The sequence below is a fragment of the Neolamprologus multifasciatus genome, chromosome 7 (genome assembly GCF_963576455.1).
Source record: "Neolamprologus multifasciatus chromosome 7, fNeoMul1.2, whole genome shotgun sequence".
Taxonomy (NCBI): domain Eukaryota; kingdom Metazoa; phylum Chordata; class Actinopteri; order Cichliformes; family Cichlidae; genus Neolamprologus; species Neolamprologus multifasciatus.
Window position 1 is genome coordinate 5,088,528 of NC_140445.1, and position 15,613 is coordinate 5,104,140.

At 38.5% G+C, this 15,613-nt stretch overlaps 2 protein-coding genes across 3 annotated transcripts in view; both read left to right on the forward strand.

Annotated features, from left to right (window-relative positions):
- The window catches only part of LOC146513572 (uncharacterized), a 77,525-nt gene that overhangs the window by 44,651 nt on the left and 17,261 nt on the right, over window positions 1-15,613 (forward strand). The window lies entirely within an intron of this gene.
- wwp2 (WW domain containing E3 ubiquitin protein ligase 2) overlaps window positions 1-15,613 on the forward strand; it is an 84,647-nt gene that overhangs the window by 29,637 nt on the left and 39,397 nt on the right. For both annotated transcript variants that reach the window (XM_085168682.1, XM_085168683.1), the window contains exons 7-9: window positions 1,364-1,521; window positions 4,209-4,452; window positions 6,325-6,414. In XM_085168682.1, coding sequence (XP_085024808.1) covers window positions 1,364-1,521; window positions 4,209-4,452; window positions 6,325-6,414 — 492 coding nt within the window. The remainder of the gene's footprint in view (window positions 1-1,363; window positions 1,522-4,208; window positions 4,453-6,324; window positions 6,415-15,613) is intronic.

The window sequence follows — 15,613 nt, forward strand, 5'->3', positions numbered from 1 at the left end:
TCCTGAAGAGCTTGGGGTGACGCAGCAGGGCAGTCGGCCCAAAAGTCTGGGATTTCTTAATTGTCATAACTCCATGACTGTCATAATGAACAGTGACATTTAGGCTTATAAAATCTCCAAATTATAACATGAAATATAACAAGATATACAAAAGGAGGTGCATATACTGTAGCCAGCTTTCATTAGAGCTTCTTTATGAGTTATGTGGGGAATACTGTAGACTGTACTGGCATCTCCTGCGGGATATATTGCATTAGATAAGCTAAAGTTATAGCTTATGTCTAAAAAATTAAATAAAAAAAATAAAAATCAGCTCAATTTTTCTAACAGGCAATAAAACTCCAAAGAGATTCACTTTTCTGGCAGATCAGGCGAGCAAAACATCAAACACAAGTCATGATTATCTCCTGTTGAATAGCTGAACACCAGAATAATAGAGTGTATTTATAAAAGCCATCATTTCAGCATTATTCTGTCTTAATGTTTATTTCCAGAAGTCATATTTTTAAAAGACTTTGTGATTCTTTATAGCCTAACAAACCAAAAATGCCTTAAAAAAAAGGCTTCTTTAATCCCACTGCTTTAGAAAGTCTGCAGATGTTGTGGTGCAGTAAGAACAGGCGTAATTGTGATCAAAATAAATGCAGAAAAGAGAAGAAAAGGGTCGAGTGGAGGAAGCCATTGCCAGCACAGTCGACTGAAGAACTTATGCAGAGTGCCAGCATGTTATCCCCCCCCCCCAAAGTGTGGTTTCAGACGCAGCTCTCACTGGCTAGAATGGTAGCGAGATAATAAATAGTGGAGCAGGCTGCATTTATTTCCAAGCTTTGCTGCGGGAGTGCATGGGGTCAGATGGTATTTCCCTCTAAACACTGTGGGGGGCATTAAGCACAGTTCAGCCAAGAGCCTAAACCGCTGCTGTCATGGCGAGGCAGTCAACATCTCTATACTGCATGTGAAGAGATGCCACCAACAGACAAGATGAGAGGCTTCTTATGCTGTTCTCAAGTGTTCCCATTGCACGAACATGGTCATAAAAACATGCAGACGTGCACACTGCACTGTTAGTTCTTCTCCTTATTGAGCTGCGTAAACAACTGAATCTAGAGATCGCCGTCCAAGCTCGGCCCCAGCATTCCTCGGTCCTGGGGGGGCAAGCCATCGTGCTTTTCTCTTTCTCGTCAGAAAAGCAAAGTTATATTTAGCGTTGGGGAAAATATGATAGTGTTCAGAGAGGAAAAGCAGCTGACACCTCTGCGTGTGTGGTTGAATTGTGAGTCGTCAAAACAAAGGATATAAAAGGACGAGGTGAATAAAGTAAGTGCAGATGTTGATATGTCTTCTTTTCTTTCTCTGTTTTCAGGAGCAACAGGCACTCAGTGGGGGGTTCGCAGGGTGAGTCCCCGGGGGACTCCAGAGGGAGCTCTCTGACAAATGGGGATCTGAGTGAGGAGCAGATCCCCGGATCCGTTGCTCGCCGGCAGTCCTCTAAGAGTCACGGCAGCCCCGGAAACAGCGCAGGTAGCAAAGTCTGCTCGCCTCGCCACGGTGTCACGCACAGTTTAAGAACGCGGGGTTTTTACATTTATGTGGTTACACTGCCGAGGAAGCTTTTAAAAGGGAGCATCCAAGAAAATAACCACGTTACACCACGCCACAGCGAATGGTAGATGTGGCTAAAATAATATTTCAGCTGTTTATTTACAGAAATTTAATCAGCATATATGCTTCGTATGGAAAATGTTTGTAGTGTTTTCGACGAGGATGTTGGTGACACCGAGTTAAACCACAAATGAAGACCCTGGAGTTTAGTTGCTGCTTGTTTAATTGTCTCCATGAACATGTGGTGAAAACTGAAATGACAGAAAATAAACTCCATCTCAACAGGCAGAAGCATGTTTACATCAATAAAGTGCATTACTCTCACTAAAACATTCATGTTAGCAAAATATACATTAATATCCAAAGCTATCTGCATGAACTGTCATATAAAGTAACTTACGGCGTTCCAGCCTGATAATTCGGAGTAGATGGCATTTGATTACATCTCCATACTGCCTTTAGCATGAGGAGCCTGTTTCTCAGCAAAACCGAGTGCTTGACCGGAACCGGAAGTGCTTGACCGGAACCGGAAGTGCCCCGCCAGAACAGGAAATACATTTTAGCGATATTTTCCTTTTAACTAAAACGTATGTAAAGCATGAATTATTCATTTTAACAACACATATTAATTTTTTAATGGCAAATCTTTTTAGAATTATTTATTTCAAACTTATGAACCTATTTATTCAGAGAAATGCCTTAAGGGCAACACAATGTTAAATTACAGTTTCCTGCTTTGTTAATGGATTTTAAGTTTTACTTTGTCACAAATGAGAGAAATTTTGGACTTTAGGTCAGAAAAAGTAGAAACATAAAGGAGATAACAAGAATTTTTCACACTTTCGACCATTTTCTAGATAATACATTTGATAAAAAAAAATTATGAGTATCTAAACATATGTGAGGTTGGTATATTGTAATCTCTCATCAGAGCGTCAAAGGTGTTAAAAGTTTCTCCTGAAACTAAATTGTAAAAAAGTTTTGCAAAAACATTGTTTCCTTCTTTCCCGTACCTACCTCCTAAAAATCAAGTGGATACCATTTTGGAAATAGATCCTTTTGGCAAAAGGAGAATCTCCGTCATATACAAACTGATACAGAGCTTAAGGCCTATTACTTGGGAAAAAACTAAAAATAATTGGGAAAAAGACATTGGGGTGGATTTATCTGATGATGAGTGGAGATCTTGTTTAAATCGTATACATACTTCCTCCCTTTGCATTCGCCATGGTTTAATTCAGTTTAAAATTCTTCATCGTCTTCATTATACAAGAGAGAGGCTTTCAAAATTTTTCCCAGAAGTCGATCCTGCCTGTCCCAGGTGTGGACATAATCCAGCAAATGAGGGCCACATGATGTGGTCTTGTCCGAACCTGGATAATTACTGGGGAAATATATTTAAAGCATTATCTCATATAAGTGCGCAGAACTTAGTGCTTGATTTCCGCATTGGCATTTTTGGAGTTATGCCATCTCAATACAAAACGAGTAAATCTCAGGAAAATGCCATAGCATTTGCTACATTGCTTGCCCGTAGACTTAATCTATTCCACTGGAAGTCTGATGGTGGTGCTTTTCTTTTTACCACTGGAAAAACTTAGATACAGAGTTCTCCCATCACAACAAAAATTCTCTGCGACTTGGAACCCATTTATTGACTATATAAAAACGTATTTTCCAGATGTGTGACATACATTTTTTTGTTTGTTTTGTTTTGTTTCTCTTTACATGAGCCTCGGGTGGGGAGGGAGGGGGGGTTTCTTTTTTTTTTTTCTTTTTTTTTTTTTTTTGTTTGTTTGTTTTTGGGTTTTTTTGTTTGTTTTGTTTTTTTTTGTGTATAATGGCAACGTTTCCATTATGTATTGTGACCATGATTTGTGAAAAAATTTTTTTTTTTAAATAGAAGTTTAAAAAAAAAAAAAATTATGAGGAGATGAGCTGGAGTGAAAATAATCTGTACACATCCAAAAAGTTTTTATCCACTCCTAAATATGTCACATGACAGTTTTAGATATGCGTAGTGTCACAGTTTTGAAAGACGTTCAACACAGTAAACAAAATTATTAAATTAAGCAACTTATCGAAATGATCAGGCTGAAAAATATGCTGAAAGGCTACTGCAGGGGCTTCAGTCAATAACAACATTGTATGTGTGCATCCTTCGGTGATTCTCTCACAGGCAGATAGATTTGTTTTTATTTTGCAGCCTGAGGATCGCCCACTCATTTTGGGGAATTAGAAACACCTTCCAAGTGCAAATGCCAAACTTGAAGCTTGAAATTGTGTTACCGTCTAAAGATTGCCAAACTTAACATTTAATTTAAAGGTCATTGGAAGCGTTTAATGCCTTTATTTGACAGCACTGGTGGAGAGAAAGGAAATGTGGGAAAAGAGAGTAGCTGAGTAATATACAGCAGATGCTTCAGCTACTTGTAATCGACCAATCAACAAAAAACGTTTCTTTGTCTTTCTTGGTCCCAAATCAGCTCTCATGCAACCATCAGTCCACTCACTCTTAAACCGTAATTTCTTAATTGACTGTAAGAACGCATCACATCATCTTCCCAGCTTTTCTTATGCTTCTTGCCGCCCGTGTCTTCTCTCAGATAAGGTTGAGCTGACGTCTAATGGACTGGAGAACAATCGCGGCGTGTCCCTACACACGCCTCCTCCATCTTCCCCTTCGGGCAGGTCTCCGGCTGCCAGCAGCAGCAGCAGTAGCCCCTCTCCTGGTCAGCAGGAAGCCCTGGGTCCAGCTGCCTCAGTGGAGCCCAGCTCCAACACCACCTCTAGCACAGAGCAGGCCAGCAACAGCACCACAGAGCCCACCACAGACTCACTCCCAGCAGGGTAAGAGCCAGTGTGTCCCAGCATCTCATAGTCAGCCTGTAGTTTGAGCAGCAAACTATAAACGATACGAAAGAAACTATAAACGATACGAAAGACTGCCACAGAAACAACGAGAGGAATGTTTATTGTTTAAGAAAATCTTAAACACACACTGCTGTATCTACATGTAAAAATGCTAGCACATTAAATGTTAAAAGTAAGCAGTGATTAATAATCTGTTATTGTGCATAGATAAGCTCTGTATGGATGCTGGAGTAGGCCCGGATATTTCGTGTAAACTGTGAATGCGTCATAAGTATTTAATTGTGAGAAAGTTGAGTCCTCCCATACTAAAACGTTTAATTTCCTTTTCATTCCTCATCCTGTAATAAAATGAAGTCTGCCTTCTATATATATATTTGCTTCTTGTAGCTTACTTCACCTTTTTCAGTTTTATTAGTTTTATTACCAGCACCATATTTGCCTCTGAAACTCTGAGCCCAGTCAAATCTTCCAATAGTTTTGTAAGAATCTGCGTAGTGTGTGTATATTTGCAGTTTCAACCTAAAAGCAGGGATTCATTGATAGTTATCAGATGAATAAGATGACTTCCACCAATATGTCAGAAAATAATATTTTACTGATAGACTAAAACGGTGTTTCCAGGGTGAGTCGTGTGTTTACAGAGGTAGAGGTGAATGATTTTTTTTAGAGAGGATAAAACTTCAGCAACACTTGTTGAGTCAGTGCCCCTAAAAAGTTTAACCCTTTAAAACCGGTCGGAGCGGGCACGCTCTGTTTTGCGTAACTATTTTTAAATCCCGGTAGCTCTGCAACCACGTAAGCTAGCGCAATAATTCCTTTTGCATATGAAACCTGAGGAGTTGTACTTACATCTTATGCCATCAGCTTGTCCTCGGTCACAGTTTCCTTCCACATATAACTTTGCAAAAACTGCATAAAAAGCACTTGCAGCAACAAAAACATAATATTCCAGAAACACGCTTTGCCGATCCGATCAGCTGTTCATAACACTTCCTACGTTGGAATAGACGTCAGCGCGAACTTTTGCATGTCCGCCATTACTTGCCCGAAACCGGAAGTGACGTCATTTTCGCAGAAATGTAGTTGTTTTACCATCAGGGCCTCATGAGTCTATACTGGTGTTTTTAAAAGTTATCTTTGACTTTATGACTTTCTGTGTCGTTTCTGGGATGCTTAGGACTCATATTGCACTGCTGGAAATAGTTTATTTTGATGCATATGCTGCTTTTTTGCAAATTTGCACAATAATATTTATTTTCGTTTTTCCTGCAGTATATAAAAATTGGTGTATTTCAAAAATAAAACTATGAAGACACTCAAAATAAATTTCCTGTGGTGGGAAACTATTTTGTGCAACTTTTTTGTATTTACAGTTTTGAGGGATAAGCCTCTTAAATTTCTCTAACTAGAAATATATGTTAAAAAATCAAAAACGATTTTAAATTTTTTTGTAGTTTATTGCACTTTTTTGCAATTTATGTAATTACTATCCACTTAATGCAGACATATTATTAAAATTTGGGCTATAATGGTTGTATTGATGTATAGCAACTTGAAATGCTCCCAAAAATGGCTCTACAGCATGTAAAAATATAATATAAGCTCTGGCGGACTTGGTTCTATGGCAGGTCTTAAAGGGTTAAGTGTGTGGATGGCCGCAGGTGAGCGACATACATTTAGAGGTTTATTACATTAAGGGACACTCCCTGACTACTTTAAAAACAAAACAAAAAAACCTAAGATGTATTTGGCAGTCTAAGAAAATCTTGGATATCTCGTTGCTGGAATGTATTCGGTGTGATAGTAAATGAATATTTGTGCGTGCTTGTCTCTTCTCTCTTTGTGCAGCTGGGAGCAGAGGGTGTTGCCTCATGGCAGAGTGTACTACGTCGACCACAACACCAAAACCACAACGTGGGAGAGACCACTGCCACCGGGGTGCGCCCGTAGCACTTTTAAATGTGTTTTCTCCATCAGTGCACTGGTTGTTTAGGGTTACGTAAAGTTAGGCTAATGCATGTGTTAACATTCCTTTCTGTAAACTAAAGGGCATTCAGTCATCACCTGTCTGAAAATAACCATTTCCTCTGATATCTGTGGCCACTTTTTTTTTTAGCTTCACCATCTGACAGTAACGTAACTGGGGAAAAGCAGGATCTGTCCTTAAATAACCATTTATGCCAGATTAATGGTCTGACATTTGTGTCTATTTGGCTGCATAGAGAGGAGGATTATGGTAATTACAGAAGATACAGAGGCCCACTTGTGTGCCGTCCTTGCCCAGTGGTAATGACACTTTGCGTAGGTTGAGAGCTGATTGTGTAAAAAGTTGGCTTGTTCGGGAAAAGGAACAACAGCGGAGTTCAGCATGTAGACAAAAAAAACCCGCCGAAGATAAACAAGTGGAGTTCTGTTCCAGGTTGAAATCACGCCGTACTGTTTCTGTTCCAGGCTCGCACGTCAGCATAGGTAGACAATAAAGGTGCAGTTTGATCTCTTTCCCCTGCACCGAACGGTTGAGGACATTAGGTTTAAACTGGACTTGGTTGAAATTCCCTGTGCCACAACGATTTAGGCCGATGCCTAAATCATTCCTGAAACATCAAAGTCAAAATGACAAAAAAAAGAATGTTTTATCAAAGAAAAAAGCAAAACTGGCCAAAAGAGAATGGAGTTTATTATGACTAAACAGCAGTGGAGTGTGTGAGTCAGCAGTGTCGACGATGGAAAAGCAAGCAGAGGTGTCGTGGGACAGAAGGAAATGAGAGACGCTTTATTGTTCTGAGGCCCTTGTGAAGCACATCAGCTGACTGGCTGCTGAAGTTGACAGCGTTCTGTTGAAACGAGCCTAAACAGCCTCTGAGTTGGTGGGAGGGGCATCTGACCCCTGTGAGCTCTGATTGGAGCAATTCCATTGAAGTGAACTTGCCACAAGAATTTCAGTTCTGGGTGGACTGTGACTTTAAAATTAAAGCTGAACATATAAAGTTCCCTCGCAGTCTTGGTTTCTGCCCGATCAAAGCTTCGTGTTTTATTAAGAGCACGTTATATGTTCTCTGGCATAAACACACACATTGCACTGTAACTGTGCTTAACGCTGCAGCTTGATCGTAGCGTTTGTGTGCTGAGGCATCGTAAGGAGAACGCTGTTTCTCCCTCTTCTGGAGTACAGCGTTCTGCCAGAGTTCAGCCCATTTACGACATTTTTACTTGGAGTGAGTATTGATTGATTTTCAGAGCGTTTGACTGGGTGACAGAGAGAAAGAGAGGCTGTTTTTAGGAAAAGGTTGCCCCCCCAAACCTCCACCTCCATCTCAGATTTTCCATACAAGGAACGAGAGCGTGGGGGCCCAGAGAACAAAAGTCCTTTCTTCATGCCACATGTACTTCCATCCACCACTGTGCTGGCAGATGGCCGTTGTGGCCCTTCAGAGGATCAATTAGCAAGCTAATACCGCGCTAACGCTCCAGATGTACACATCAGGAGCTGTTTAGAGGATGAAGGGGGTGGGGTAGTTAGGCAATAGTGTTTTTTAAAGAAAGCAATCCATAGCCAGACTGAAGAGAGCTTCTCACATCGTTCTTCATCATATCATTTGCAGGGTTTGTGAGCAGGAACACGTCACAAGCTCAAAGATTTCTTTAGACCAAACAGACTAAACTGAAAAGCTTTTGTTTATATCCAGTATAGCATTTCAAAACATCAAATGATTACATCTTGACTAAAATGGTTAGAGTTAAGAAGAAGTACAGCATGCCAGACCAAAGTGTAGCCGTGATTTCCACTTTAAAAAGTCAGTCTGAAAAACTTAACAAAGCCTTAAGCAGTAGTCAGATCTGTGGCTGTGTTACTGAGCAACAGTATTTGTTCTTTGATGCTAAACAAACCAGAGTTCAGATTGAAGCTATCATGACCGAGCCCGGCCTGAAGCTTTAATCCCATTCTGCCCTCCACGGGAAACCTGTGTGAGATTACCTTTTCTGTCCTGTTTTTTGACTATCCACTGTTTGTTGGTTAACGATACACCTAAAGGTATAAATTCCTGCATTTTAATTCTGTTCAGTTTACTTCTTTTGAATTAAATTGTATTTATAATGTACAAAATCACAACAACAGTCATCTTAAAGTGCTACATCCCCCTATAAGCAAGCGCTTGGCGACAATGGGAAAGAAAAACTCTCTTTTAGAAGAAACCTTCAGCAGGGAGGGGCGGCCGTCTGTTGTGACCGTTTGGGGGTGAGGTGAGGAAGAAGGAACGAAGCCACGCTGTGGAAGAGAGACAGATTATTAATAATAACTAATGATTCAATACAAAGAGGTATATAAACACATTGTGAGTGAAGAAGAAACACAGTGCATCATGGGAAGCCCCCAGTAGCTTAGACGTATTTTGGCATAACTAAGGGAGGATTCAGGGGTCACCTGGTCCAGCCCTAACTATATGCTTTATCAAAATGTAAACTTTGAAGCCTAATCTTAAAAGTAGAGAGGGTGTCTGTCTTCCAGATCTATACTGGAAGCTGGTTCTCCAGATGTCTGTTTTTAAATATCCTAAAAATCACAAGTAAGCCTGCAGTCTGAGAGCAAAGTGCTCTAATTGATTGATACGGTGCTATAAGGTCTTTGAGATATGACGCAGCCTGATTAGTCATCACCTCAATTTGGTTCTGGATTTAACAGGGAGCCAATGAAGAGAATCTAATATGGGAGAAATAAGGTCTCTCTTAACTTTAAGTTTTAAAACTTAAAACTATTAAGATACTCTGGAGAAATTATGACTAAAGAGGATATTCTAGACTTGCTTTAAAGGCCAGATGAGATACATAATCTCTGCAGTGTGTTCACAAAAAAACTTCCAAAAGAGGATGCATCAAAACTAGTTCATGCATTTATTACTTCCAGGCTGGACGACTGCAATTCATTATTATCAGGATGTCCAAAAAACTCACTGAAAAGCCTTCAGCTAATCCAAAATGCTGCAGCAAGAGTTTTGGCTTCCCTTCATTGGCTTCCTGTTAAATCCAGAATTGAATTCAAAATCCTGCTCCTCACATACAAGGTCTTAAATAATCAGGCCCCATCTTATCTTAATGACCTTGTAGTACCATATCACCCTATTAGAGCACTTCGCTCTCGCTCTGCAGGCCTACTTGTTGTTCCTAGAGTATTTAAAAGTAGAATGGGAGGCAGAGCCTTCAGTTTTCAGGCCCCTCTTCTGTGGAACCAGCTTCCAGTTTGGATTCAGGAGACAGACACTATCTCTACTTTCAAGATTAGGCTTCAAACTTTCCTTTTTGCTAAAGCATATAGTTAGGGCTGGACCAGGTGACCCTGAATCCTCCCTTAGTTATGCTGCAATAGACGTAGACCGCCGGGGGATTCCCATGATGCATTGAGTTTTTCTTTTCCAGTCACTTTTCTCACTCACTATGTATTAACAGACCTCTCTGCATTGAATCATATCTGTTATTAACCTCTGTCTCTCTTCCACAGCATGTCTTTATCCTGTCTTCCTTCTCTCACCCCAACCAATCACAGCAGATGGCCCCGCCCCTCCCTGAGCCTGGTTCTGCCGGAGGTTTCTTCCTGTTAAAAGGGAGTTTTTCCTTCCCACTGTCGCCAAAGTGCTGCTCATAGGGGGTCATATGATTGTTGGGTTTTTCTCTGTATCATGAAGCGCCTTGAGGCGACTTTTGTTGTGATTTGGCGCTATATAAATAAAATTGAATTGAATTGAAATCAAGGTGGCATCCCAGTCCCATCCCAATGCCTGAACCACCAGCTTTGGCCTTTTGATATAAGGAGCAGCGGCTCCAGGCTGTCTGCACTCCTCACACTAACTCTGAGTCCACTCTATAGAAGAAATCATCTCAGCCGCTTGAAGATGCAACTAACTCCATTTTTACTATTTTTTCCCACCAATAATTCAGCAGTTTAAGTAACTCAAGCACAGACAGGAGACAGAGCTAATAAGTGTTGCTTTTGATCGACACAGTTCTAAATAATGATTGAACTGTTCAAACGAAGCTCAACACTGTACTGTATGATCTGAACATGGTGATGGGACTGTAGTCTTCCAAGAAATAGTAGATGGTTAATGACATGGTACCATAACTGGTACAGAGCGTCAGAGACAGATAGCCCAACAGAAGAGAGACTCAGACGGGCCTCTGTGGGCTCTGGGATTTTCCTCGGCTCCAGTAAATAACAAGCCAGCGCTAATATCAGAGAGGGGGCAGAGTTTTCTTGTGCATTTTAAAGAAAGCTCAGAGGCATCGTGGTCAGACAGACTGTCCCTCCACCAAATAACTCGCTGTGTTTGCAGTCATCCGTGTTACTGAAGTGTCCTTGAGAAAGAGACTTCTCTGCCGGGGCTGTCACATGATCCTCCTGGTTTGTCTGTGTTTACATTCATGCACTGCGTCACCCATTAGTATCATATAAAATATCATATCAAGTTCTTAGAGAGCTCAGCAGTGTTGGGAGTGTTATTAACCCTCTGGTCTCTATCTGGCCATTTTTGGCCACTTTCTTTATTCGGTTTTCAACCATTTTTGTTCTGTTAATGCAAATGGAATGAAACTTTCCAAAGGTGTGCATTTTTTAAAATTTTTTTAATTTTCAACATTTCAACTTAATAATGTCAATAATATTCACTATACACCAATTTGTTCCTGTTTTACTGATCGTGGCCATTTTTGGCCAATTGAAACCCATTATAACCACCTTTTTTGATTCCTTGTTACTGGCAGTACTATAGCATGCAATTTAGGTAAAATTGCTTTCATTCTAAACTCAACACATGAAAATTGTAGTTTTTCATTTTTTCTACCACATGACATCCTTGGCCCATTTTCTGCCAAGCAAGCAATTTCATGTAATATTCTTGGTTTCCACTAGGTGGGGTTGATGGGTTACCACACTCCAATGGACCAATATAATGAAACAATTTTGACATAGGTTTGGTCTTAAGGATCTGATAGTTTGTGTTTGTGCATGACATTGCAGCACAAACATGTATTTGCAAGATAGACTGGAATAAATAATGACGCATCAAACATTACATAGGCTGCAGTGAATTCCTGTGGATGCAGGATATTGAGCTTTGAGGTTCCCAGTCAAACTTAGCTTTGAAGCACATGTGAAAAGCACTTTTACTCTTGTATTTTTCATAAAAAGAGACCATACCCAAAATATTAACTCTAGAAACAAAAACAAAAACAAAAAAAACCCCAATCACAGGACATTTTGCACAGTTCAAACCTGCAGCTGCAGCGCAAACAACAACAAACACTGTTTGTAAACGTGTCCTGGAGTTTATGCAGGTGCAGACGTTGCTACTGCTGTAAGTCAACCTAACAGCTTCCAGACCATTTATTCTGGCAATATGGCAAGAAGGTGGGAGTGTCCCCCCCACCCCAAGAGGGACAAAGGGACCCCCTGATGATCCTCTAATCGCCTGAGCCAAGGTGTGAAACTGGGTGTGAACTCTGGCTGATTGGGAACCACACCCAGTTCAAAGCGTATAATATCTAAATTTGAATTATATTTTGGTTTTCATGACTAGGACTGGTGCTAATTTAAAAAATCAAGTCAATGAAAGTAGAAAAATGTTTTAATATATATGAATTTTATAGTATTTTGAAAACGTAAACATGGGTGGCCATTTTTGGCCACGAACAAAATGAGAGGGATTTTTTGTTTTTCTGTCACAGCACAAAAAACCAAAGATACATAAAACTCATTGATACTTTTAATTATTGCTATGCATCTAACCTCCATCATGGTTAGAAAATAAATCAGTTTGCATGTATTATTTAGGAAAAAAATGGGGATTTTATGCTTTTATCCCTTTATCCCTTTATCCCTTTGTAAATCATTAAAATTATGTAATTTAACTGGTATTTAAAGGGTTAAAAGTCTGGATTTGAATTAAATTTTGGTCTTGATGAACAGCACTGATACTAATCTAAAACATCAAGTCAATGAAAGTAGAAAAATGTTTTAATATATATGAATTTTATAGTATTTTGAAAACGTAAACATGGGTGGCCATTTTTGGCCACGAACAAAATGAGAGGTTTTTTTTGTTTTTCTGTCACAGCACAAAAAACCAAAGATACATAAAACTCATTGATACTTTTAATTATTGCTATGCATCTAACCTCCATCATGGTTAGAAAATAAATCAGTTTGCATGTATTATTTAGGAAAAAAATGGGGATTTTATGCTTTTATCCCTTTATCCCTTTATCCCTTTGTAAATCATTAAAATTATGTAATTTAACTGGTATTTAAAGGGTTAAAAGTCTGGATTTGAATTAAATTTTGGTCTTGATGAACAGCACTGATACTAATCTAAAACATCAAGTCAATGAAAGTAGAAAAATGTTTTAATATATATGAATTTTATAGTATTTTGAAAACGTAAACATGGGTGGCCATTTTTGGCCACGAACAAAATTAGAGGGATTTTTTTTTTTTTTTTCTGTCACTGCACAAAAAACCAAAGATACATAAAACTCATTGATACTTTTAATTATTGCTATGCATCTAACCTCCATCATGGTTAGAAAATAAATCAGTTTGCATGTATTATTTAGGAAAAAAATGGGGATTTTATGCTTTTATCCCTTTGTAAATCATTAAAATTATGTAATTTAACTGTGATTTAAAGGGTTAAAAGTCAGGATTTGAATTAAATTTTGGTCTTGATGAACAGCGCTGATACTAATCTAAAAAAATCATGTCAAAAAAAGGGGAACTTTTTCTTAATATATATGAATTTTATAGCATTTTGTAAATGTAAACAGGGGGTGGCCATTTTTGGAAGTTTTTATGTTTTTCTGTCACTGCACAAAAAAACAAAGATGCATAAAACTCATTGATACTTTTAATTATTGTTATACATCTAACCTCCACCATGGTTAGAAAGTAAATCAGATGGCATGTTTTATTTGGAAAAAAATTGGGGTTTTGTGATTTTTTTCCATTTATGAGTTCCTAGGATTATTTGATTTAACTGGTATTTAAAGGGTTTAAAATTATGAATTTGAATGAAATTTTGGTCTTGATGAACAGCACTGGTACTAATCTAAAAAATCATGTCAAAAAAAGTGGAAATTTTTCTTAATATATATGAATTTTATAGCATTTTGTAAATGTAAACAGGGGGTGGCCATTTTTGGCCACGAACAAGCTGAGAGGAAGTTTTTATGTTTTTCTGTCACTGCACAAAAAAACAAAGATGTATAAAAGTCATTGATACTGTTAATTATTGCTATGCATCTAACCTCCATCATGGTTAGAAAGTAAATCAGATGGCATGTTTTATTTGGAAAAAAATTGGGGTTTTGTGATTTTTTCCATTTATGAGTTCCTAGGATTATTTGATTTAACTGGTATTTAAAGGGTTAAAATTATGAATTTGAATGAAATTTTGGTCTTGATGAACAGCACTGGTACTAATCTAAAAAATCATGTCAAAAAAAGTGGAAATTTTTCTTAATATATATGAATTTTATAGCATTTTGTAAATGTAAACAGGGGGTGGCCATTTTTGGCCACGAACAAGCTGAGAGGAAGTTTTTATGTTTTTCTGTCACTGCACAAAAAAACAAAGATGTATAAAAGTCATTGATACTGTTAATTATTGCTATGCATCTAACCTCCATCATGGTTAGAAAGTAAATCAGATGGCATGTTTTATTTGGAAAAAAATTGGGGTTTTGTGATTTTTTCCATTTATGAGTTCCTAGGATTATGTGATCTAACTGGTATTTAAAGGGTTAAAATTATGAATTTGAATGAAATTTTGATTTTCATGAACAGCACTGGTACTAATCTAAAAAATCATGTCAAAAAAAGTGGGAATTTTTCTTAATATATATGAATTTTATAGCATTTTGTAAACGTAAACAAGGGGTGGCCATTTTTGGCCACGAACAAGCTGAAAGGGTAGTGATTTTTAACAAGGCCAGAGGGTTAAATATTATATATGTAATAGTAATTTATCTAATTAAATTATTGGATCGCTTACTTTCATTGTAATTGTTACCATTTTTTAGTTACTAACTTTTGAACATAGGGCTGCTGTCTGGCTATTAGAACTAAAAAGCCCGACTTAAAAAATAATTTGAACTGTACTTTTTCCCCCATCATTAACAATTTAACAAGTAGATGAAAAATTATTATTTCTGGCATTAAAACGAATTATTTCCACTTACCTTGATCTAACTATGCATGTTACTTTTCAAGAAGATTGTTTGTCCTGAGAAATGTGTAATGTGTGTCTTTGTCCTAAGATGCAACCAAGTCCAGGATCTTCTGTTGCATATCTTTTATTTTCTTCCATCTCACTGTGAGCTTGTTCTGCTGGGCACTAAAGGTTAAAATACCCAACAGATGAAAATTATTACCATAAATATGCAGGCATCCAATAAAACATGATGCAGCAAGTAAACTCTTAGCCTCGGTTGGTAAACTAAATCTTCCATGCAGTTCTTCTCCTGCACCCTGAATGTGAGTTTGCATACATGCTTCAGTGCAACAAAACTGAGCCTGTTTGGAGAGTTTGGAGCGAGTGGTCCTGGACTTTAGACAAACTGAAAGGCAGCGGCTCCAGTCATACTGATTCTGTGTGAGCCAGCTACACTGCTTGTATTATGCTGATTTCAATCAGTCGTTAAGTAGCAGTTGTGCTGTTCTCCAAATATATGAAAGGTAAAAAGAAAAAACGTAGCAAGACAAGAGTGGAGGTGTGGTGCTGCTGTGCACGATTATTTATTTTCTCTCTGAGGCTGTCTGTGTGCATTTGGATTTTTTTTAAGCTGGTCTGTATCTGCAGTGAGTGTTTTTAGCCTTCGGAAGTCGATGCTGTTTTCTCTTTACCAAATTCTGTTGAACTTAAGTCAGAGATACAAGAATAGCAGCAGAGCAGCAGTCGGTCCTGGTGTGTTGGGGAGGGGGGCTTTGTTCGTGTGTTTGTCCTCTGTGGGTCTATTCTTTGTGTGTTTGTCTTTAAGTAGACTGTCACTATCTCAGTCCAAGTCCAGACCTCCTGTCTCAGGGGAAGAATAGCATGTACATAAACAACTGAGCACTCGCATGAAGGACATGGTTAGTCTCAGTCAGAAA